Source organism: Cebus imitator, unplaced genomic scaffold, assembly GCF_001604975.1.
Source record: "Cebus imitator isolate Cc_AM_T3 unplaced genomic scaffold, Cebus_imitator-1.0 Scaffold162, whole genome shotgun sequence".
Classification (NCBI taxonomy): Eukaryota; Metazoa; Chordata; class Mammalia; order Primates; family Cebidae; genus Cebus; species Cebus imitator.
Genome location: NW_016107477.1, coordinates 4,051,767 through 4,077,349, shown reverse-complemented (window position 1 = coordinate 4,077,349; position 25,583 = coordinate 4,051,767). Strand labels below are relative to the sequence as shown.

Here is a 25,583-nt window from a genome sequence, read left to right as displayed (position 1 = left end):
ATAACAAAGCTTAAGAAAAATTTTAAAACAGGAATAAGAACACATCACGCTGTTTTAAAACATCAGAATACCGTATGGACATTAAAATCTCCAAATGTGCTGAGGGAAGAAAAAATTTATATGTATAAACACAAAAAATTTGAGGGATGACTAAAACCATGCAAACATTTGCTAGTATTAAGGGAGAATTTTGAGTGATTGGACACATACATATGGAATAACGGTTTGTTTAAAAGACCAAGTTCGTAATGGAAAGAAAAGTAATTAATATAACATGAGATGGGAGCAACCTGGATCAATAGTGAACAGAAAAAGATGTTAATTGTGTAATGTCTCTGAAGTGAGAGTTGATGTAATTAGGCTGAATTATTACAAGTATAATGTCTGGAGTAAAGGAGGCAGTCCCACAATGCTCTGTGCTGCTCAGTACGTATCTCAAAAAAAATACCATGATTAGTTTAAGCATCACATTAAAGTCACTAGCCAATTAGAAAACCCACAGAGGAAGGAGACCAAAGCTATGTCATATGAGAAAAACAATGAAATGACTGTGGATATTCAATCTGAGAAAAAGATAAGGGGAAGACAAGATAGCTACTTCAAGTAACTGAAGAGCTGTCATTTGGAAGAGGTACTAAAATTGTGTTGATTAAAAGGGCAGAATTGGATTTTTAGGTAGAAATTAGAGGGAAATAGTCTTTGGGTCAATCTATCAGTATGAACTTTTAAATAATGGAATCTCTATTTGTAGTAAAATTTCCTTCTCTATAAATATTCAGATAGGTATCAGATGATTATCAGATAGGGTTTTAGGAAAAAAGTATTCTTGCTCTAGATGAGATTCATATAGATAATACTATCCAAAGCTCCTACCAATTCCTATGAATTTAGGGTATACAATTTTTAAAATTAAGTTTACGGGAAAGATTAATTTAGGTGAGCCACTAAAACTTATTATATATAAATAAAGCATACCTTGGCCCAGGTTTTGGGATTTTGCCAGCCTTGAGCTCATCGATAATTTCTTCAATATCCTTAGGTGTCAAATCCTCCTAGAAAAAAAAAAAATTACAATAGTCATATGAAATTGCTTTCTTTTATGTCTCTATACTATGTTGCCCAGGCTGGTCTCCAAATTCTGGGCTTATGCAATCCTCCTGCCTCAGCCTCCCAAAGGGCTGGGATTACAGGCATGAACCACCGTGCCTGGCTCAAAATTACTTTCTACTGCTGAAATCTGTAATTCCCTAATGCCAATTATTTTATTGTCTGTCTCAGTTCACAGGATAGTTACCAAGGCATCAACAATTGAGTAACTCCTATATATAGTACATACTGCTAAAAATAATATGCAACAAGAGCTATAGCTGAAGAGGCAATACAGATTATTACTTTGAATTGAAACATATTTGCATTTGCGTTCTGGCTCCATTAAACTTACTAGCTAGTTATCTTGGACAAGTTACTCAGCCTCCTCAAGTTTGTTTATTTGTAAACCTAATTCAGCATGTTTTTGAGGATTAATGAGAAAATATATAAAGTAGAACAGTGCCAACGTACATAATAAATGCCATATTCTTGAATAAACAGTAAGACAGTAAGGTAAAAAGTAGCTGTAGTAACTTGTTAAGTAGATGCCTAATATCTATCCCTAAAGATCTCACTACTGCTAACTGAAAGAATATCTTTCTTAGACAAATCCATCCATAGGCTACTAAATTTAGACTTACAATGCTTCACAAACAGACTTGACTGTCTAATTCCTATTTAAATCAAGAAATAAGTACCCAGAGGCCAAATTCTCAATGAAAACCAAAGGAAACAAGTGGAACACCAAGCAAACTTGGCTTAAGGATTTCAAAGCTTAGAGGGGCAAGGGGCAAGGGGCAAGGGGCAAGGGACCCAGCCAGCCCCAGAGAGGCTAACAAGAGATCATCTAAGCCACACAAAGGTCCCAAAAAGCCTTACCCTCAATGTAAGGGTAAACTGTCCCTCAAAGAAAACTGTTAGTCTGGAACCTTTCACACTGGAGGAACAGAGGCCTAGGGTATAAGGAGAGGGTGTTTTGGGGGCCAGCAGTACTGCCAGGAACAAGAGAGAAACAAAGTAAATCCCTTCTTAAAGAAAATCTACCTCAAGTACAGTCCTTCCAAAATTTCCATAAACAAATTTCTAAGAAATATGAGCTAACAAGGTATCTTGAATGAAAACGGTGATATAATTAGGGTAGCAAGTGATTTTTAAAGAAATAACTGGAAAACTATACATATATATAGATAGAACATTTTTAAAAGCTTACAGATCAAAGAAATCAAAGTTAAAAACTTTAAAAAATAGAGACAGAAACGATAAAAAAAAAAGACTGCAAAACTTGTGAGATCCAGCTGTAGTACTTAGAGGTATGATACCATCTCTATAAAATTTTTTTAAAAGCCATGTAACATATTAGCACAGCTGCATACATAAATAGACACAATTTATAATAATGGTTATTTCTGGGGATAAAAGGAAGAGAAAAAGATTTGGGATAGAGTGTTTCACCTGTGTCTGCAGCTTATTTCTACAAATAACGATGATCATGATGATGATAGTATCTAAAGTAAAATGTGGCAAAATATTACTCTCAGTTAAGTCTTGGTAGTTGCTACACGAGGATTATTTTCTGTATTTATGTGCAAATTATTACATTTTTCATAATTTAAGTTTTTAAATTTGTCATTTGAAGTTAAATGCAAAAAAGTTTAAAGAATTTTTTAAAACCCAGATATTTATGGTAACCATTTCTTCTAAATGAACAATTCAGACACCAACATCTAAGGACACAAAATTAAATATTTAAAATATTTTAAATATGACATCATACAACTTCAATTTTTATAACATGAAATACTCACATAGTAGTTGTCATTTATTTGAACCATTGGTGCATTCACACAGGCCCCTAAACATTCCACTTCTATAAGAGTGAAAAGTTTGTCAGGTGTAGTCTCCCCAACCTTTATTCCTAAAAATATAAATAAACACTGTAAGGACCAGGTTATATTTTAATAGTGATTTGGTTTTTAAAAAACCACACACACAATTTTTACAGAGTATAGTAAAAGTTTAATAAGAGTATTAAGTTTTTTTAAAAAGAAAAAAATCTTAAGTCAGTCACAGTGACTCATCCCTATCATCTCAGCAGTTCGGGTGGCCATGGTGGGAGGATGGCTTGAGCCCAGGAGTTTCAGACCTGTCTGGGCAACATAGGGAAATCCCATTGCTACAAAAAAATAAAAAATTAGCTGGGTGTGGTGGTACACATCTGTAGTCCCAGGTACTCAAGAAGCTGAGGCACAGGATTGCTTGAGCCTAGGAGGTCAAGGCTGTAGTCATGATTGTGCTACTGCACTCCAGCCTAGGTGACAGAACAAGACTGACTCAAAAAAAAAAAAAAAAAAGAAAAGAAAAAAAAAAAAAAACTCTTTATGTAATACTAACATTCAAGGAATTTTTTAGTGGACTTGTTCTTTAAAAGCAATCAAATTTCAGGGGATTCATCACCAGTATTTATTGTTATATAGCAGTGCATCGGGCTGTATTATTTTCCATTTTGATTGTAATAATTAAACTACTAAAATCACAGTCACATTCTCAGATTTGGCAAAGGCTCAGAAAACTCCTAATGTCAAAGATTATTAAGGATGTGAAGAAAATGGGTAGTCTCATACATTTAAGGAAGGAATCTGGGAAAAATATGGTAAAGTCTGACCCTTCAATTCTACTTCTTGTAAACAATCTCAGTATACACAGGCGAAGTATGGAAACATGTATGTACATCAAAGCAACTGCAGAGTAACTTGTTTACAACAGAAAAATAAGGCAGGCCAAGCATGGTGGCTCACACCTGTGATCCTAGCACTTGGTAGGCCAATGTGAGAGGACTGCTTGAAGCCAGGATTTAACAACCAGTCTGGGCAACATAGCAAGACCCATCTGTACAAAAACAAACAAACAAACAAACAAAACAATTAGCTAGGCTTGGCAGCATGCGCCCATAGCCCCAGCTACTTGGGAGGGTGAGGTAAGGGATCACTTGAGCTCAGGAATTGGAGGCTGCAGTGAGCCATGACTGAGCCACTGCATAACAGCCTGGTGACAAAGTGAGACATCAACTCAAAAAACAAAAGAAAAAAAAAATGAGGCAGACACAGATATTGTGCTGTAGAAATGCAACCAAAATAAAGTCTAAAAAGCAAGCGCACATACAGTATTATATATTTAATAATTAAAATGATACAAAGTCTACAATTAATACAGCCAATTGTTATCAGGATTTATACCTTGATGGTGTTGGGGGTGGGAGGTTTGAGCCAACTTCAGCTGTTTTATTTTTTTATTTTTATATTTTTTAGACACAGTCTTTCTCTGTTGCCCAAGATGGAGTGCAGTGGCGGGATCTCAGCTCACTGCAACCTCTCCCTCTCGGGTTCAAGGGATTCTTCCGCCTCAGCCTCCCAAATAGCTGGGACTACAGGTGTGCGCCACCACACCCGACTTAATTTTTTTGTATTTTTAGTAGAGACAGGGTTTCACCATATTGCCAGGCTGGTCTTGAACTCCCGACCTTGTGGTCCACCCGATTTGGCCTTTCAAAGTGCTAGGATTACAGGTTTGAGCCACCGTGCTCGGCCTAGGTTTCTGTTTTACATGCAAGTACTTTATATTCAATAACAAAATACTACTTCATTTGACATATATGTAGTTTGGAAGTGTAGCAATGGCAGTTTTGTATTGGAAAAATGCCCATTTACTTTTAAAATGCTAATTTACTTTTAAAATGCTACTAGATAACATCTGTTTCACATTTCCCTTCCCAAAGCATTCTTACTATGCTCATATCTTATTTGTTCCATGACTTCTTTGGAAGAATATAAGGACAATAATGGTAACTTTTTAATATATCGCATGCTGTCATAGCATAAGTGAAACATAATTTTCTAAGTGAAGCAATCTTCTAAACAACAAAAATTTGTAAGTTCTAGAAGCTTTTCAAACATACTGATTAAAAAAGAAAAGATTAAAAACTCAGCTTTAACACTGAGAACTTAGGAAGAAAACCAAATAGGATGAAATAAAGGTGGGAAAACACAGTAACACAAAATATTACTGGGGAAGTACAGATCCAATAAGATGACAGAAGTTGGAAATTTTAGGTAGAAATGTACAACTCTAGAGAGACGATTCTATTTCTAAATCAGTGTTACAAATACCATGTATTCCCTACCAAGCTTTTTCTGAATGGCCTCCAGTATGCTGTCAGAATTTCGAAGCATGCAGGGTGTAGTAGTGCAGACCTGAATGTGATACTTTCCAACTGGCTTTCGATTATACATTGTATAAAAAGTTGCTACTTCATATACTCTCATTGGAGGTACCTGTAAAACTTCAGCAACCTAAAGTATTAGGACATTCAAAAATAAAATAATTACAGTGTTAGTAATAGAGCTTTAATTATGTTATACAAAGTATAATTTCAATGTTTCAATCTGGTAAAAACAGAAAAGGTCTTCAAGAGCAGAAAACATAGGTCTTGGATAACTGGGAGATATAAACTCTTCAATTTTTGCAGACAACGTGCATATACTTAAACCACACAGAGCCCAAAAGTTAATGGAGTTACAGCACTTCCTCCTTCTACCCTACTTCTCACCTCCTTCTACCCTATTTCTCTAAATCTTTAAGTCTTTCACTATTAAGAATTTCTACTTTTGATCATTTCAACTCACATTTTATAATCTGTCTAAATGACAAAAAATTGACAGCCAAACCCCAATAAAGGAAGCAATTAGGTTGTTTAAACCCTCACCAATTTTTTCAAAAAAGCCTACATACAAATGGTGCAGCACTTACCTAAGTAAACTCAAAATTTTATATCTTTACATAAATGCATACACATGCATACTCACACAATCACACACTCCTCTCCCAGAATAATCCAACACACTACTTCTATTTCATATCACAATACTCTTTTGAAAGTTGGATCACATAGGCTAGTACTTCCTAACCCTTCACATCAAGACATTAATAGAAAATAATTGTTTTGGCATTCTGGTGTTCAGGACTAAGGGGATCACTAACTCAGCATGCCTTTCTTAGGGCAAGTCTGTTAGGGAAAACAAGGCTTTCTGGCTGTTTGCCGGGGCTGGTCCTTGTCTATCATGACTTATAATTCTGGCTACAACTTTCTAGGTGATCTAGAAAGTTATCATTAAGACATACTATCTAGCATTCTTAAAAATTATACATATATCCATGTGCTGATACAAAAGAAGAGCTGGCATTTCAGATGACAAGTATGGTGAACTTTTTCATATCAGGAATTCTAAAGGAAATGTATTCTCAAGACATCTAATCATGGCTCACTTGTGACAGATAAAGTAACTGTGCTATTTCATTGAGCAGTTCCAAATCAAGGATGTATCCCTGAATCTGGGGCGCTCTCTATCAAAACACCCATGCTGGAACCCTACCAAAGGAATAATTTAATAAATCTGGAATGAGGCCCTTTCTAATTTGAAAAGGCTCCTCCCTGGAATTCTGCTGCACATCTCCCTACACCTTAGTGCTGGTTGAAGAAATAATTATTAAGCTTCTAGATATTTTCTGTTGTAAGGCTAGGTGTTTCGTGGGTTGGGGGAGGGGCAGTAACATTAAAATAAAAATACCAATTGTAAAGTGCAAAGAATTTGAGTCTATTCCCTATATTCTACACAAATCCAATCCTAAATATAATAAGACAATATATAAATCCCACACAAATCCAACCCTAAATATAATAGGACAATATATAAATACATATTCTTTAAGAGATAGGATCTCACCATCTTGACCAGGCTGGTCTTAAACTCCCGAGTTCAAGCAATCCTCCCACATCAGCTTCTAAAGTACCTAGGACTACAGGCATGCACCACCATGCCTGTCTTATTTTTTAAATCTTTTTACATTCAGTTTCTTATTTTTATTTTGCTCTGCTAGCCACTTAGCAAGATTTTCAACAGGCTTACTATTATTAAAAACATGATTTTTGCACAATAAAATTATAATTAGAAACATATACGTAAATCATCATAAAGTTGGCTATTTTAATTTAAAAAACAATGTTAAGTAACATCCAAAGAAATATATAATTTAGTGAAAACATAACCACCTATGTTTACTCAGGAGAGTAACTCACCAAACTTGCTTTACAATATTTTTCATAGTGAAAAAAATACCAAGGATCCACACAGTGTTAGAGTACTATACAAAGCAAAGAAGATATCAATAAACTAAAATTTGTATTTGGGATTCTATTAGATAAATTGAGAACATTCCTATTCTCCAAGAAAGATGATAGTCTAGCCTGACAGTTATAACCAAATAAAGTTTAGAAAGTGGCATGAATGAGGTACAACAAAATCTCTATTAGTCAAGTAGAAAATGTACTGATTTAGAAATGAATTCGGTCCTAGCACCATCGCTTAGAAATTATAATGTAATAACTGGAAGAGACCTATGTAGTTCAAAACCTTCATCCCCAATGAGGAAGTTCAGAGAAAAATCAGGTGTCTTAGTTCTAAGTCAAAAATACTTTCCATTATATAACATGGGTTAATAGTTGTATGATTCTCATCAGAATCAAATAGTACATGGCTTTTGTACAGCACTTTATAAATTATATGCTATAATACATCATCACACAAATGTAGTTATATTAATAGGGTACGAATAAACTTGAAATTTGGATTACTGCTGAAAACTATTAGAAAAAATAAATTTTAAAATACATATGAATAGAGAAACTTCATATAAAATGGGTCATCCATAGCATTTCTAAAGGTTGATTCCAAAGTAGCGTAATCAAATTGCAAAATATCACATATTATACAGATTTTTGTTACAGCCTATAGCCAAAATTGTAAAATATTAAAAGATTAATACTAGTAGTGAGCAGATTTTTTTTCTGTAATTCTAGTGTTTAAATATTACATTAATTTTCAGAATATCTTGACACTAAGTTATCCACATTTGGAATCTTTTATCTTCCCTATGACCATTTCCTTCAAAACGAAAAAAAAATACCCACGCACACCCTCTTTCACCATAATGCCTTCCCTATTTCCTGCAAGGACAGAAAACTCTACTTCACCTCTATGCATTAAGGTAACCAAAAAAACCACAAAGACAATTGAAAGAAACATACAAATGGCTAAAGGGCTCCAAAATCCTAGATTCTGACACGAGATAATCAGAGTAATTTCTATAAAAGGAAATTATCATACACAATCTCTTATCTTTTGTAATCTCTTATCTTTTGTAACTAAGGCAAAAATGAATCCAGTACCTTGTTCATAGCAGAGATGGGCAACCACCCATTCTGCCTTTGGGCTAAATCCAGGACTGGAAGAACAGCTGCTGCTTTATGGCCTTCTGGATAGTTTTTTACAATTGCCTCTATCCTCTGTATAAAAGAAAAAAACACCATTTTATATATCTACAAAATATTACATATTTTGTAAATTACTTATAATGTTAATTTAGCTATACCTTATAGTTTTCTGGTGTGAAATCAAATGGAGTATCAGGGTTATTCTCAGGAGTATCTCTGTGCTATACAACAAAAAAAGTTTTTCAGAATTATCCAAATTCTCTCAAGTGTGAATAACACTGTACATTACTATTATTTATTGTTTAATCTGTCTACTTTAATTCCAACATGATACATACCTCTCTTTTCTTCCATCAAAAAGAACAACTGAACACACTTGATGAGCATGATTACCAAAGTAAAGTTAGCAGAATTTAAAATTTTACAAAGGCCCATTTAAAGAATAAGAGAAGTATCTTTAGCACCAAAAAAAAAAAAAACCCAAACAACAACAAAAGGTGTTACCCAGCTTCATTAGAGAATAAGATCTTCTGATAGAATTACCAAAACATTACCAGTTATTGGAAGCCTTTATGAAATGAAGACACAAAATTTTAAATGTGAACATATGTATATTTTCCCAAAAGAGAAGGTATCATATCATCAAAGGGAACTGGAATCCAAAAAGGTTAAGACCCGTTACTTTAGGGAGGGTACAAAAGGACCATCTCAAAAAACAGAAAAAAAGCCACATTTTTGATAACAGCCACAGCAAGAAGCTTTATTTCTTCTTAAAAGAGCAGAAGCAGGCCCTCTTCAAAAACTGACAAGAAATGGCATGTCAACAGGAAATCAAATGAGTCACACTGAGATGAACACAATCAATTAATGTTATGTACGTGTGGTGAACACAGAAATGAATCTCTTGATATGTTAATTCTCAGAGTTCTGCTTTTTAAAGGACATAAACCAAAAGAGAGAAAACAGAAACTCTGGACGATAATGTCAAATATGTGGCCAATTTGATGCTTGATATGTAGCAGGAAGCTACATCGTACACCACCAACTCTAAATTGTCATACAAGTCCATTGCCTTTACACTAGATTAATCCCTGAAAAGTGCACCTTGTCAGAAAAGGGACATTTAATATCTTATCCTTTTCAAATTGTGTAACAGATCTGGGGAGTTCATAGACTTCAATCTATAAACTCTGGAAACTAAAAATATAAAAACCAGCTGCTAATCTAGTTACTACAGTACTAAAATCCAGGAGTTTCAAACTATTGTCATTTTGGGATTCCCCAAGTTACAACCTCCCAACCCTCAGTGAGCCAACATGAGTAAGAACCCAAAGTGTGATGAGAATCAGGTACAGCTCACATAGTAATTTCACTGGGAATAAATTCTTATTCCCAGAGTTTTCCTGGTACTAATTTAAACTCAAGAGGTTCAACTGGAACCACACATCTTTTGAAATGTAGTAAATTCAATTAAATTCCTACAATGGCTATCACATACCAAAGACAATGGTATTTAAGATATTTTGGATTTCTACAATGGATTTACCCAAATTTCCAAGTCTTTTTCCAAAGAAATCTAAGTAATTGCTTACCACAAATAAAGCTCCTCCAGCTCCATTTTGCATAGCTGTTTTATGCAAGTTCCTTCCATGTCTTCCCTAAAATTTAAAATTTTAAGAAAGTTTAGTAAATCACAGCCTTAAGAAATTTTTCATGAATACTTTAGGATTCATAATTTAAAACAACGGAATCAACTCATAAAAGATCTTAAGAGATATGGTATACTACCCTACACATCTGTTTCAGAAGAGGTATTTTACAAATGGATATAAAAGGCAAGATTCACCTGCCTAACATCACACACAAGTCAACAGGAGAACCAGGACCACAACCAGATCTGCTGAGTTATGTACCTTCCTGCCACACTCTGCTAGCATGCATTTGGAGAATTAATGTACCATTAACTTACTTTCACTTTTGTCTGAATCAAGTTGGATGCTAGCTTTCACTTAGTATGAACCTTCATAAACATGTTTTCATTCTCATTCTATACAAATAAGTCATATACTCTGTACAAATGAGTCAACGGGATCTTCCTTTTCAGTCCTTTACTAACTTAATTCTGAAACTCCAGCCATAAAAAGTAGTTTCAGAAAGCTATTTATGATGACTGACAATGTTCAGTTGCTTTGGAAGGAATGATTATTCTCTCTGCTGCATTTAATTTCTCTTTGACCTCTTGCTCCTACCCTCTACTCCTACCCTGTCCCCCACCCCCAAGTATTTCAACTACTGTTCTAGATTCCTCCAATTTCTGAGTTTTGCTAACTGCAAATGACAGAATACTGGGTGAAACCAAGTATGAGATTGGCAAAGAGTTGAACAATTCAAAGGCAAATATAAAAGAGAAGAAAGTAAACAAAGTAATGTAACACAATAGTATATTTAACTTTTCTCTAGTTCCAAATATTTCAGCTGAAGAAATATTGATAAGTAAGTTAACGTGGAATAACTGCTTTAATTAACAAGAAAAGACCAAGGTACAGGATGTGAGACACACACAAGTACAAAAGACGGGAGTGATAAATATCAATTTCAGGATAATTGGGAGGGAGGGAAGCAGTCAGAGGTATACAAAGGGGCCTAAATTGTACTGGTTTTGTTTTGAAAAATTAACTAAAACTAAAATTCAGAAGACAGTCACTGTCAGCTCAGATTTTTTAAAATCAAATAATTGTTTAGTAACATCAGTGAGTTACTTAACTAAATCCTAACAAAAAAGATTGTATATTTATAATAAAGTAAAGAAGGATTAATTTTAAGAGTAGGGAAAGTATTCAGTCTTCTCTTTTCTTAACTTCTGAACACTAACATTTTCTGTTTATTGGCTTTTTATCCACTCTTTGCAGGTTGCCCTTAGGGCTCAGTTCACACTCCTATCTTCTTTTCTCTATAAAGCCTTTGCCTCTGAGAACTCATCCATTAACTCTACGCTGATGAATCTTCAATCATAGCCATTTGGTGACAAAAGGCTGAAGAGATCATAAAAGCATTTTTAAAAATGAAAAAAAAGAATAAAGATCACGAATAAAAATTTCACAGAATTCAAATTGCTTACTAGTAACTAAAAACATGCAATTTAAAATAACATTACTAGCTATCAAACTACCAAATATCTTTTTTCTTTTAAGGTAACATTCCATTCTGTTGAGCACAGAGAGAAACAAGCACATTTAAAAATTCATATAGCCTAAAGAAGGCAAATTACCATGATATATGGAGAGCATAAATAAGTGTCCATTTTTTAACTTAGTAATTCTAACCTAGATATTTTTCCTAGAGTACAAAATGAGGATAAAGGTCTACATTAAAACATGCTGTTCCTATCATGTTTATTGCAGCAAAAACACAAACAACCTAAAAGCCCAATCTGAGCAGGTTTTAATACTGGTAGTCCTAACACTAAAATATTACATAGCTAACAAAAGTATTTCGGAAAAATAATCACATAGAAAAAAGCATTTGTGTCACAATCACAACTGGAAACTATCAGCGTTAAACAAAAAAGCGAAAATGCATAAATTACCATCCCAATTATTAAATATACATACTGATTAAGAATAGAAGGCCATAAGTGCTTATCTCTTACTACGATGTTAATGAAATAAGGGATTCTTATATTTTATTTTTCTCTATTTTCCAGATTTCCTATTAGCATGGATTAATTGGCCAAAAAAAAAAAAAAAAAAAACCTATTTATAACATTCATCAGGTGTAAGGAAAACTTGTCATCTCTATTATAAAACCTATTTCTCCTTCTAACTTCCTTGTATATTAAATTAAATACCATCAAATCTCTAAATTAAAATAGCTTCCATTTTGGATTAATATTTGATCCTGTTCTTATTAATCCAGGATGTGTCGTGTACTTTTATTTAAAATGAAAATGTAGAAATAATCTTGAAAATTATTCTTTAGGCCTATGTTGCTACATATTAGAAAATCTGTTCTGTGGTATTCTCTTGCTGATCTGTAAACTCTGGATATGTACATGAGTTTACAGACATATTTCTAAAAAGTTTTAAAGTCCAAATCATTGCAGACAGACTACTGATTGAAAAGCGTCAGATAAAGCAGCTAAATTCTAGGAGAAAAACAGACTTTCAGATTTTTTGTAGCTATTATTAAGGACTTGGGTTTAGATTACCACTTTGCCACGTACTAATCGTAATAACGTCTGACCTTGCCCAACTCAATTTTTTTAAGCCTCAGTTTCTTTATCTATAAAACATGGATATCTTCTTATTGGACTATTTTGATATTTAAGTAAAGTTCCTCTGAAAATACTATATAACCTGTAAAGCATTATTACTTGCTTAACTGACACAAGGATAAAACATTTAATAACTAAAAAAAGATCCAAACAACTGCACTTTAAAAACTACATCTATTTTTTAAAATTGTGCTGTCAGTTGACTTTATCTAAGAGTTACTGTCAAACACAACATACTGCCAATATTCTTGCATTTGCACATATTTATTTTTTATTTATATCCACATATATTAGGCTTATAACTTTTCTGGTGAAATTATAATGTATTTGATGGTTAAAAAAAAACCATCTACTTCTCCACTGAAATTAACTTATAAATTTCTCTTTTAGTTAAAGAAAGTGGGGAAGGAGGAAGAAATAGCGGGGTAGGAAGAGTTCCAGGGTCTTAGGTTTATGCACATTTTGTGAGCAGAGGCAACGACCAGCTTTTGTTTCAGACCATCTTTTCAATAATTTTTGTAGAGAATATCTTCTCCAGGGACAAAAGTCGAGTGAGTTTTCTTGCCGACAGGGTTTCCCAAGCTCAAGGTCCCTTAGCTTTGATGCACAGGATTCACCTGGGCTGTTCCATGTCACTCCCATGAGATACGAATGTCAAAGGGGACTAACCTGAAGCTCATGCTGCCTACTGACCCAGGATGCTGCCTCCTGCCAGCATCCATGAAACTGAAGCAGGTTAACTTGTTAGCTTACAAACTGGGTAATATTTCAGACCTGTCAAAGTTCTTAACAAGAAAGCCTATAAAATCTAGAAATGTGCCAGTTTCCATGTTTTACTGTTTTTTCTATCAAAATATCTCAACAGAGATATCATAAAAGAAACCAGTAACAGCTGCTGTCTCTAAGGAGAGGAACCAAGGATCTGGAGTAGGAAGAAAATGTAGCCTTTACTGCCAGGCAGAATATTAAGCACTTTAAATGAAATACATCTTTTAATGCTCTCAGGAACCCTATGAAGTACATGGTGTTATTATTCTGTGTTTACAAATGAGGAAAACAGGCTCTGAAGCTGAGCTTTTAACTGTTTTGTTATATTGTCTCTCCATACATAGAGTATTTATGGACTATTGGATAACAATGATACATTCCACTTTCAGAGGTGTTAGAATGTGGAGGATGTATCATGGGTTAACATATATGATATATGCAACATTTTTTTTTACCATAATACATATCCTCGTGTCCCTACTCTGTACTGTTAATGTATATTTACTATAATATATAGTCTTGCTTACTGTTTGAATTTTTTGCCATTATATGTATTACATTTAAACTTTTAAAAACAAATGAAGGGCCAGGTGCAGTGGCTCATGCCTTTAATCCCAGCACTTTGGGAGGCCAAGGCAAGTGTATCACTTGAGGTCAGGGGTTCAAGACCAGCCTGGCCAACATGGTGAAACTGCATCTCTACCAAAAAATACAAAAATTAGCCAGGTGTAGTGGCACACACCTGTAGTCCCAGCTATTCAGGAGGCTGAGGTGAGAGAATCGCCTGAACCTGGCTGGTAAAGGTTGCAGTGAGCTGAGATGGTGCCACTGCACTCCAGTGTGGGTGACAGAGACCCTATCTCAAAACAAAAACAAACAATAAAACCCAATGAAGTCTTTAGTTATTTCCCCGTCTCACTATCACCACTGCTTCAGACATTATTTCATGTCTGTGCATTACTATAAGTCTTCTAGCTGATCCCTTTGTCAATCCAAAACATCCTGTCTAATGTCACCAATCTAAAAAATACCATCCTTCTGATGTTGAGTGTGGTGTGTAAGACAATCAACACCAAACACATTCTAATGTGTCAATTTCATCATTTCTAAAAAACACATTTTCAACATTCTAACACCTCTGAAAGTGGGATGTATCACTGTTATCCACTGTATTCCATAAATACCCTATGTATGGAGAGACAATACAGCAAAATGGCTAAAAGCTCAGCTCCAGAGCCTGTTTCCTCATTTGTAAAAACAGAAAAATAACAGCATATACTGCATAGGGTTCTTGAGAGCATTAAAAGACATACTTCAGGCCAGGCACAGTGGCTCACGCCTGTAATTCCATCACTTTAGGAGGCTGGGGCAGACGCATCACCTGAGGCCAGGAGTTCAAGACCAACCTGGACAACATGATGAAACCCCATCTCTACTAAAAATATCAGAATTAGCTTGGCATAGTTATGCATGCCTGTAATCCCAGCTACCTGGGAGGCTAGCTCATGCCATAGTACTCCAGCCTGGGCAACAGAGCAAGGCTCTGTAAAAAAAAAAAAAAAAAAAAAAAAGATATAAAGTGTTTAATATTCTGCCTGGCAGATGGGAAGTACTATATTACTGTTAGCTTTCATGAGCTATTATTATTAGAAGTACTACGTATCAGGCATTAAGCTTTTTACTCATCATTTAATTCTTACAACTTTCCTGCAAGGTGGGCATTATTTCCAGAAATTTAAGCAAGTTATGAAAACATCTCAAGGTTAGGTCACATCACTAATTATTGGCAGAAGTTATGTTAGATCCTAGGGCCACATGACTATAAAGGCCATGTATTAACCACCCAACTATTTGATGACATTAAAGCTTTAGAAGAACACAGTAGTAGGTCTAAGAAACCAAGGGGTTTAAGGAAGAAAATGAGGCATCCATATACAGTGAGGCAGATGAAAAAACGTAAAGTCCTGCCTCCTTGGTTTACAATGCTCCTGTTAAGAAAGAAAGATGCAAGTTAGTTATTTAATCTTTTTTTAAATCCTTGCCACCCTTCTATTCCTGAAAAAAAAAAAAAAAAAAAAAAGAATGTATATACACTAACCTAACATTTGACCAACTTAATTTCAAAGTCTGAAATCATCTCTTCAAAGTTGTATAAGAAGGGCTGAGACAATGTTTATAAAATAAAAGAAGCTGGCCAGGCACAGTGGCTCACACATGTAATCCCAAAACTTTGGAAGGCCAAGCCTGGTAGATCACTTGAACCTAGGAGTTTAAAATCAACCTGAGCAACATGGTGAAATCTCTGCTTCTACAAAAAATACAAAAATTAGCTAGGCATGGTGGTACATGCCTGTAGTCCCAGCTACTTGAGAGTTTGAGGTGGAAGCACCACTGGAGCCCAAAAGGTTGAGGTTGCAGTAAGCCATGATCATGCCACTGCACCCAAGCGTGGGTGACAGAGTGAGACCCTGTTTCAAAAAATTAGTAAGTAAACAAACAATAAAGAAGCAAACTAAATAGTGAAGATAAACTGATAAATCTTAGCCCTCAGTTTTTTTCAACTGGCACAAATTGTTACTCATCCCTGTCAAGTTACAGGTGGCCTGAAAATGGCTTTGACCACTGCTTTTTGGTGTGTTTAAAGAATATCACCTATATTTTACATTCATTGTAAAGTCTATGTCAGACACTTTCAATAAAGGAATAAAATACTAAAAGTTCTAATTAACATTTTTATACTACTTACTAGGCCATTTGAATTGTTTCACTTTGAAATAAAGAGGCATTCCAGGGCTAGGCTTAGAACTGAAAAAAACTACTTAGCTCAGCTGGAATGATTCAACGAATAAGCTGAGTTCCCATCCATCCCCTTCTCTGACTACAGTCTAGTCTTTTCTCTAGAATCTAGTTTCTCATTAGACTCTGAAATGTCTACACCTCAAAAAATTCCAATTGAGTCCAATTGAAAATCCAAGTAACTTCCTTTTTTAAGCAAGAAAAGCATGCAACCAAGTCACTATTTTAAATAAACATGATCATAACCTAATATACAGCTCAAATTAACAGTGGGTTTGAATTCTAGCTTATTTTTTTTTTCAGTGTTTCAGAAGAAACAGAGAAGATTTTAAGCAGGCCAAAACAGTGGCTCCCTTTTCGTTGGATTCAAGTAATCTTGAATACCTTTGTGTTAAGCTCTTCTACATACCTTTTTTCATCGATTCCTAAAAAAATCTGTTGTTAGTCATCATTTCCATTTTACATTTAGAAAAACTCAGGCTCAAAGACAATAACTTGGCCAGGCACGGTGGCTCATGCCTATAATCCCAGCATTTTGTGAGCTGAGGTGAGTGGATCACTTGAGGTTGGAGTTTGAGACCAGCCTGACCAACATGGAGAAACCCCATCTCTACTAAAAACACAAAATTAGCCAGGTGTGGTGGCGGCGCATGTCTGTAATTGCAGCTACTTGGGAGGCTGAGACAGGAGAACTGCTTGAACCCAGGAGGTGGAGATTGCCGGTGAGCCGAGACTGCACCATTGCACTCCAGCCTGGGCAACAAGAGCGAAACTCCATCTCAAAAAAAAAAAAAAGACAATAACTTGCCCCATATTGCACAATTAGTGACAGAGCTGGATTCTGAGCCTAGGCTCTTTGAATCTAAGGACCCTGTGCTCTTTCTACCAGCCTTTCCCTTTTACTGCAATTGGCAATATCAATAGCTCAAAATGACAAAAATTAAAGTTTTATATTCTCCCCAAGAAAAGGATTCCCTAATGATCTTTTCATAGGCTCTACTCTTCTTCTGAATTTCTTCGGTTGTTCAAACAATGCCACCATCCAACTAAGCTCACCTTTTAGTTCTATCAGACATCTGGGCATTAAAAGGACCCATCCAACCAGGAGAACGTAATAACAGACTAGGAAGCTGCAAGACAAAACTGACAGAATCAGTAACCTAATTAGTCAAAAAGAAAAGACTAAGGTCAGGCAATTCAAAACCCCCTTTTTCTCCCCTTTATTAGCAGCCAACTAAGAAAAGGAATATACCTTTTAGATGATCCCTAATATTTACAGATTAAATCCACCAAAATGTGTATTTGCCTGTTCAAGAATCACAGGGCACATGTGAAACATCTCCGGTGAGTTGAAAGTGGTCTGAGGTCTCTCCAAGCTTTCCTCTCACTGTTCACAATACCTGCTGACTTGTTACCTAAAGCCTCCCCCATTGCTAGCTCAAGCAAAAAACCTGAAACCTCCTCAAAAAGTCAGGGTCTGTAATACATTCATTCAGAGTAGGTATTTTTACATTTTAAAAAAATCCTTGAGGCCAAACACAGTGGCTCACGCCTGTAATCCCAGCGGTTTGGAAGGCCGGGACAGGTGGATCACCTGAGGTCAGGAGTTTGAGATCAGCCTGGCAAACATGGTAAAACCCTGTCTCTACTAAAAATACAAAAATTAGCCAGACACAGTGGCATGTGCCTGTTATCCCAGCTACCTGGGAGGCTAAGGCAGGAGAATCACTTGAACCTGGGAGGCAGACGTTTCAGTGAGCCAAGATCACACCACGGAACTCCAGCCTAGGCGACAGAGTGAGACTCTGTCTCAAATTAAAAAAAAAAAAAAACCCTTGAAAAAACATTAACAAAGTTGAGGCTGGGTTAATAGTTGTGAAATCTATTTCAAGGATAATTATAAATACAAATGCTTACTCTATGTCAGATTTCATGCTATAAACTTTACAAATCTACACTATAATTCATTTATTTTTCTCAACAAACCTACCAAATAGGTATTATTGTCTTGTTTTACAGGTGAGAAAAATTATGGCTCAAAGAAGAGGGAAAAACTTTCCCTAGATTACACAGCTAAATAAATGAAATGCCACATATACAATTTCCTGACTTCAGTACATGTCTTAATCACGAAAATTTAAGTTTTGCTGTATTTTCAAATAGACATAGGAGGACTTTTACAAACATCCTCCAAATAAAGTTCCATCAGTAATTTAACTAAAAATGTTAATTCAGGTTAAAGAAATGTAAGTAATTTTTCCCATACTATGAGAAAATTAACAAATGTAATTTGGCTAAATTTTATATTATAGAAAAGCTACACGAACAGCCCAGGTATTATGGGCACTGTGCATTACAGATAAAGGTAACAATATTAATGATTCCAGCCACCTTGACTATAAATTAAACATTCTTTACTTATCTAAAAATCCAATATGGATACAAGCAACAACCAATTGTTCCAAAAACAAAAAGAATTTGTAGAAATGAAATGCCAAGTCCAGTGGACCTGGGTTCAGTCTCATCTCATGCACTTCACTATTCTTGTATATGTAGGTTGCTATACCTACAACATTATCTCAGCTTACATCTTCTACTCATCCATCATGACCAAAGTTAACCTCCTTTTTTTTACCCCTTTAAAGCCCTAGCTAAACCTCCATCTCTTTTCCCTAAGCAAAATGAAATCATTTCCCTAGCCTGCTTATGCTGGCACACTTTTTTTTTTTGAGATGGAGTCTGGAGTGCAGTGGTGCAATCTTGGCTCACTGCAACCTTCGCCTCCCAAGTTCAAGCCATTCTCTTGCCTCAGCCTCCTAAGTAGCTGGGACTACAGGCGTGCACCATCATGCCCAGCTAATTTTTTTATTCTTAGTAGAGACAGGGTTTCACCATGTTGGCCTAGATGGTCTCAATCTCTTGACCTTGTGATCCACCCGACTCGGCCTCCCAAAGTGCTGGGATTACAGGTGTGAGCCACTGTGCCCGGCCAGCACACCTTTTATTATTACAGTGCCTATTAAATCTTCACCATACATAGTTACTTCCCTTAGCAACTTTGATTGTTTGAGCAACTTCAGAAAGATAGATTAACAAAGCAGAACAAAACAGGATTTGCAAACAAACCCAGCCCTTATGACTGTCTGATCTTGGGCATTTATTTGTCCAACAATCGTCATATATCTCACATATAATATGGGGTAACACCTAGTAAAATATCCCACACATAAAGCCACCTTCCTCCTAAGCAAAATGTATGTAAACTGTCTTTAATGTTTTGTTAAATACAAGACATTTCCTACAACTGATTTATAACATCCTTCCTGAACTGATTCAAAAACTAGTGACAAGGTTTCCCAATGGAAAATCAGAATGACTTTCAATGAATAGGTTATGCAGCACGGTCAATGGACCTATAATTTATTACTCAATGTACTGAGCACTAAGGTACTACACAGTGCCCAAAGGGAAGGGAAATTCAACTATTTATAACTTTGAAACAGAAACTGAGCTCACATCTCTAATAAAAAGATCCAAATCTGCAGTTTGCAACAGTGGCCTACTGAACCTCATTGAATAAAGTTTGCTCATTCTGTCTCTCTCTTTAGACTGCTAATTTATGGCTGTGGCAGGGAGAATAATGGTCTCCCAAACACGCTCACATCCCAATCCTGGAAACCTGTGAATATCAATTTACACAACAAGGGAGAATTAAGGCTGCTAATCAGCCAACCTTAAAATAGAGTGATTATCCTGGATTATCTAGGTGAGCCCAATGTCATCAATCACAGGGCTCTTACAAAGTGGAAGAGGAAAGATAGTCAAAGGATATGCCACAAAAAGAGTCAGAATGATGTGACGTAAGAACTAGACCTGCCTTTGCTGGCTCTGGAGATGAAAGAAAGGGCCAAGAGCAGCCTCTAGGAGCTGGAAAGGCCAAGAAAAGAGATTCACCTGTAGAGCCTCCAAAAAGGAATGAAGCTGGGCCTACACTTTCATTTCAGCCCACCGAGCCCTGTGTCATTTTTAACCTACAGAACTGTAAGATTAAAAAAATGTGATGTTTTATGCCAGAAAGTTTGTGGAAATTTGTTACAGCAAGAATAAAAAACTAAGCATTTTGGGGTGTTTTTCCTACATTAACTTTTTTAGAGTCCTCTGAGCCAAAATGGAGATACACTGGGACATTACAAAATCAAATTTAAGAATCTCTAATGGAATGGGGAAAACATTTCATTCTACAGAACTTAAAAATTTGGAAGGAAAAGTGCCACCATACAAGATGGCACACAGTCTACAAAACTTAAAATTTGGAAGGAAAAGTGCCATCATACAAGATGGCATACTTCTATTATGGCTAAGCAGACACTGTCAGGCCGAACCACTGAATAATAGCTATAAACTCTGGACAAAATATTTTTTAAAAAATAAAAGCTTTCTGAAGGCACTGGGGAGCAACCAAAATAGACAGACACAGAAGGGGAGTCTACAATCATAAGAAGCCAAGGGATTTTGATTTTTGTTTACATCTTCTAGCCTGAAGGGAGTCCTCAGTGAGAGTTTGGAACAAGAGACATGGTAAAGTGGGAAATCCCAGAAAAGGAAGAGCCACAAAGGGGGAGGGAGCCCTACATTCTGTATATAAATTCTATGGAGATCGCTGGCTGAACCCTGAACCATGTATGTACATGCTGCAGACTCCAAAGAGCCTAGCTAAAAGAAGTGAACCAATATTTGATCTGCTGCCCACAAGGGATATGGATAGCAACAACAAAACACACTATTTGGAGGAAGGATCTAGAGCCTCTAAAACATATCATTCACAAAATTCAGCATACAATCCAAAATTGTTCAACATATGGCAAACAAACAAAAAAGGCAAACGCATTTTCAAGAAAAAAGAATCAACTAAGATTACCAGACAAAAATTTCAGGACAGCTATAATCATGCTTAAAGACATAAAGGAAAATATCCTCAATGAATGAATAAATACACAATACAGATGGTCCCAGACCTACAATAGCTTGTCTTGAAATTTCCCAACTTTACAATTGCGTGAAAGAGATGACACTCAGTATGTTCTTCGATTAAGTCCAGATAACCCCGCTGAAAATGGAAATTTACAACACTTTTTCAATTTACAATGGGTTTATCAGGATGTAATCGCATTGTAAGTTAAGGAGCATCTGTAATTGAAAATGTCACCACAATCCTCTCACCTATGAAACTACAGTAGCAGCGTGGGAATGAGGCACTGATACGTTCTAAAGTGGTATCAACATTACAGAAAACCATGGGCAATTACTGAAGAAGAGAACAGACTTATTCTGATTATCTATTACTCCATAATTTATAATTTTTAGTCAATAATTACAATCACCTATTTATCCCACTTTACAGAAAAGGTATTTATCCCACTTTACAGAAAAGAAAAATGAGGCTCAGAGATTAAGATGGCTCAAGGTCACACAAACTAGTACTTAATTCTGGCCATATTTTAAGCAATGATGAACTGAAAAGCCTCTTCAAGAGAATGGCAGCTAACAAAGCAGAAATTAGAATAGGCAATTTCTTTGGAAGTATAAATAATCTTTAAAGGTTTCTCATTTAGGAAAGGAACTTCCTTAGGTAGACTTTTCTCATACTTTTCTTGATACTCGCTAAGTTTAATGTGAAATCCCACTACCTGTGAAAGGTTAGAAGGGCCTGATTATATTAGTAATGGAACATCCTCACAATGGAACGCTATTAGCATTAAAACGACAGTATAGAAATATCTACTGATAAGGAAAGCTGATCAAAATATATTACAAAAAAGCAGGCTACCAAACAGTATAAATATCTTCCCATTTTTTTTTGGAAAAAAAAAAGTCATCTGTAAGGTCTGGTAAGTGTAGACATCAAAATGTTTCCAGGTTGACAAGACAATGGATGATTTTTATTTTTTGAGAGTATTCTATTTGCTAGTCTCAATGTTGTTTTTCCTACAACGTATTATGTGTGTAATTAAAAACTTACTCATCAACTCAACAAATATTTATTGGGTACATACTGTATATCAGGTACTATTTGTTTACAAAAGTGGGGAGAGAGAGTTGCAGAGACATTAAACTTGATTAAAATGGTCCTCACTACTCAAGTTGTTCTTTTCATTGTTAAAACTGCTTTTCAATTTATACTTCTAGCCCCTTTGCCTCAAAAACAAAAGAAACAAAATCTACAACTACTCTTACTTCTATTCTTTCTACCATGTCCGATCCTCATCATCTTTCACCTAGCATTCTGCAGAGCCTCTTATCTACTTAGTCTCCCTGTTTCTGGGTCCATATTAAACCCATTCCACCCTCAGTCCCAGCCAGTGACCCACCCAAAACAGAGACCAGACCATATTTCTCTACTCCTCTAAAACCCTTCACTGACTTCTGACTGCCTCTAAGATAAAGTCAAATTCTTTAGTATGGCATGCAAGGAGCTCCAATGTCCAGGCCCTGTCTCTCCCTTATTTCATTTGGGAACACACCTTACCTCCAACAGTAAAGGTTGCTTCTCATATATACCAATCTTTTTCTTGCCAAGGAGGGTTTTAAGTTGTCCTTTCTCACCTAGAACACCCTCTGACCTCATGCCCAATCTGTTAGTATTACCTTCAGGAAAAATCTTACACACCTTGAAACCACATTGGATGACCCAATTCGTATCTCTAACACTACTTTTACATTGCCTCATATTTATCTTAAAGTTCCTCTTACACGAGACTATCAATTCCAAAAGAACGGGAACTAAGTCTTTTCCTTATCTGTAATATGAGGAAAAAGTAACACCAACCTCAAAAAGAGACGTGGAATGTAGATATTTAACTCAGTGCTTGGCATACAGAAAACAGTTATCAAATGACTTATCGTTATCCACACTGTTACCTGGAGCTCAGCAGTGCATGACCTATAGTAAGGCTTCAAAAGTTTATTGAAAGACTGAACTCTGCAGAAGGGAATATTCCCATTTTACAAATGAAGAAAAGGAGAAAGATTAACAAAAGTCACAAAAGGCAGTTAAGCTACCATCCAAACTCGAGTCTAACTCTGAAGCCGTGAATTCATTCTCAACCAATATGCGCTATCTCCTTTTTTTGCTGAGAACTGACTTAACCTATTGTACTCCTAGAAAACAAAACTAAGGCTTCTTTCCAGTATTATTTGTGTAACAGGCCCTGTTGTTATAATCGACATTTCTGGAATCAGCATTTTTAGATTAACGTAAAGGAGAGTTTCAACTTCTCTGCAATTCAGTTTCTTTGCCTGCCATGTACTCGGATCTCCAAAAGACCACATAATCTCTAAAATCCTGTGGTTCTTTAACTGGGTGCAATTATTCGTGGCACCGTTCTTTCAGAGTCAGTTTGATACGATTTATTTACCCAGCACTTCCGATATGCAAAGTACAACTGCAGTAAATGAAACACTGGTCACCCGTTTCCAGCCCTAAAGAAGTTCTCCGTAAGCCTTCACCAAGTAAGCCAGAGCACTCCAGCATGCTGCAACCCGACAGCATCAAGGTCACTAGGCTTGAAATGTGAGGTGCCTCCTTCGGGACGAGGTTCTTGGAAACTGATCTGGCCAGGGCAGGCCTAGATTCCGCGACAGCGAAAAAAAAAAAAAAAAAAAAAAAAAAGAAAAGAAAAAAAAATCACCATGCAGCCCCTCCTTTCTGTCCTCCTCGACCAAACTAGGAGTACACTTCCCAGTCTGGCAACCCTCCCTTGGGGCTCCTCACTCTCACGGTGGGGCTGCAGCGGCCTCCCTAAGAAGAGGGCGAAGGCCACAGTCTCTTTGCCGCCGCCTGCAGGCCCGTGCAGAACCCAGGGCTCTCCTGCGCCCAAAATTAAGGGAAGCACGGAGGACAAGAGAAAGGCAGCGGCAGCGCTAGGCTCAACTCGAGCCTCCTTACCCACTGGGCGGTGAGGACAGCCGCCCGTGCCCGAGACGCCGCGGAGAAGAACATGGCGGACTACACTGTTCACCTTTCCCCGACCGCGCCAAGCGAGAATCCCGAGCGAGCCCGGGACGCACAACGTGCGCGCTTCCGAGCCCAGGCGTAGGCGTCCAGGGCGGCACGCCGCTCCCTACGCCGAGGGGCGGTGGCCTACGGGAAGGAGCAAGGGCGCGCGGGGGCTGCTGGGGCCCAGTGGGTGGAGACTGCCCGGGAGCGGGGCGGGGACCCACCCGGGACCCACCCGGGACCCACCCGTGCTCTAAAAGGGCGGTTTCCCACGGGCTGCTGCAGGGGCCCTGGCCTTGAAAGGGAGGGTCCGCGAGTGGCGCCGTGGGCTCCAGGGTAATGAAGCACCCGCCTGTATTTATAGGCTTATGGAGAGCCTTGTAAGGATTAGCCACCTCCTCTTGTATTGTTGTTGGTTAAAAATAAAGTCAGGTTACAACCCACTATAAATCTTATTCTACATATCATGGAATTCAAGACACAGAGGGCTGCTATCCGGTGTACTAGCCATAGACACCAAATGTCTTGGTTCCCATTCTTTTGCATTAGAGATATGTGCGACATATTTAGGGGTGAAATGGTATGATGTCAGGAATTTGCTTGAGAAGAGTGGGGAATGGAAAGGGAAAAATGAAGCAATTTGGCCGTAAGTATGGCTATAGAAGCTGCATGGTCGTTATTTACTATTCTTGGTACTTTTGTACATATTAGCTATTTTCCATAATGAAGCTGAAAAAAAAAAAAGCCACTTCCTTCTTGACGGTTGTTTGGTTCTCTCTGGAAATTCCAGCAAATATTTATTCAGTAACAGCTCTAATGTGCACAGTACTATTTCCTGGTGTTGAGAGTGTACCGGGCACTAACTACCTCTTGATTTTTCATGTCACTGCCTTCTTTTCTGGAGTGTCACGTCCTGTACCCATCCCTTTCCTTTTGCCCATTTGCTTTGCTATAATAAACTTGTGAATAATTTCTGGAACATTCACAGCAGCACAGGGATTTTAAAAATTTATCCCTCATTAGTTTAAAAACTCAAAAATATCCCATTGCAACCCCTATGAATCATATTTCACAAACAATAGAATTCAAGACACGGAGTACTGCTGCCCAGTAAGCTAGAAATAGACATCAAATGCCTTGGTTCCCGTTCCTTTGCTTTATATTTTATGTTACTTTGCCTATCCTAAATCAGCTTCAGTATTTCCCTTTAAAAGGGAAAGACAGTCTGGCCCTTAATGTAAATGTATGTTGTCATAAAGTTACCTAAATACTTATACATATAACACTATTGTGCACATAATAGTTCTTATTGTTCTTATACAACTGAAACCAAAACA

At 36.7% G+C, this 25,583-nt stretch overlaps 1 protein-coding gene across 1 annotated transcript in view; it reads right to left on the bottom strand.

Annotated features, from left to right (window-relative positions):
• Nucleotides 1-24,364, bottom strand: part of NDUFV2 (NADH:ubiquinone oxidoreductase core subunit V2) — a 31,026-nt gene extending 6,662 nt beyond the window's left edge. Inside the window, exons 1-7 of the mRNA XM_017543945.2 lie at nt 24,196-24,364; nt 10,006-10,071; nt 8,572-8,634; nt 8,369-8,485; nt 5,267-5,435; nt 2,895-3,004; nt 976-1,052 (exon numbers count right to left, since the gene is read on the bottom strand). Of these exons, the coding sequence (XP_017399434.1) occupies nt 976-1,052; nt 2,895-3,004; nt 5,267-5,435; nt 8,369-8,485; nt 8,572-8,634; nt 10,006-10,071; nt 24,196-24,249 (656 nt within the window). The 5' untranslated portion in view covers nt 24,250-24,364. The remainder of the gene's footprint in view (nt 1-975; nt 1,053-2,894; nt 3,005-5,266; nt 5,436-8,368; nt 8,486-8,571; nt 8,635-10,005; nt 10,072-24,195) is intronic.
• Between the last annotated feature and the right edge of the window lie 1,219 nt (nt 24,365-25,583).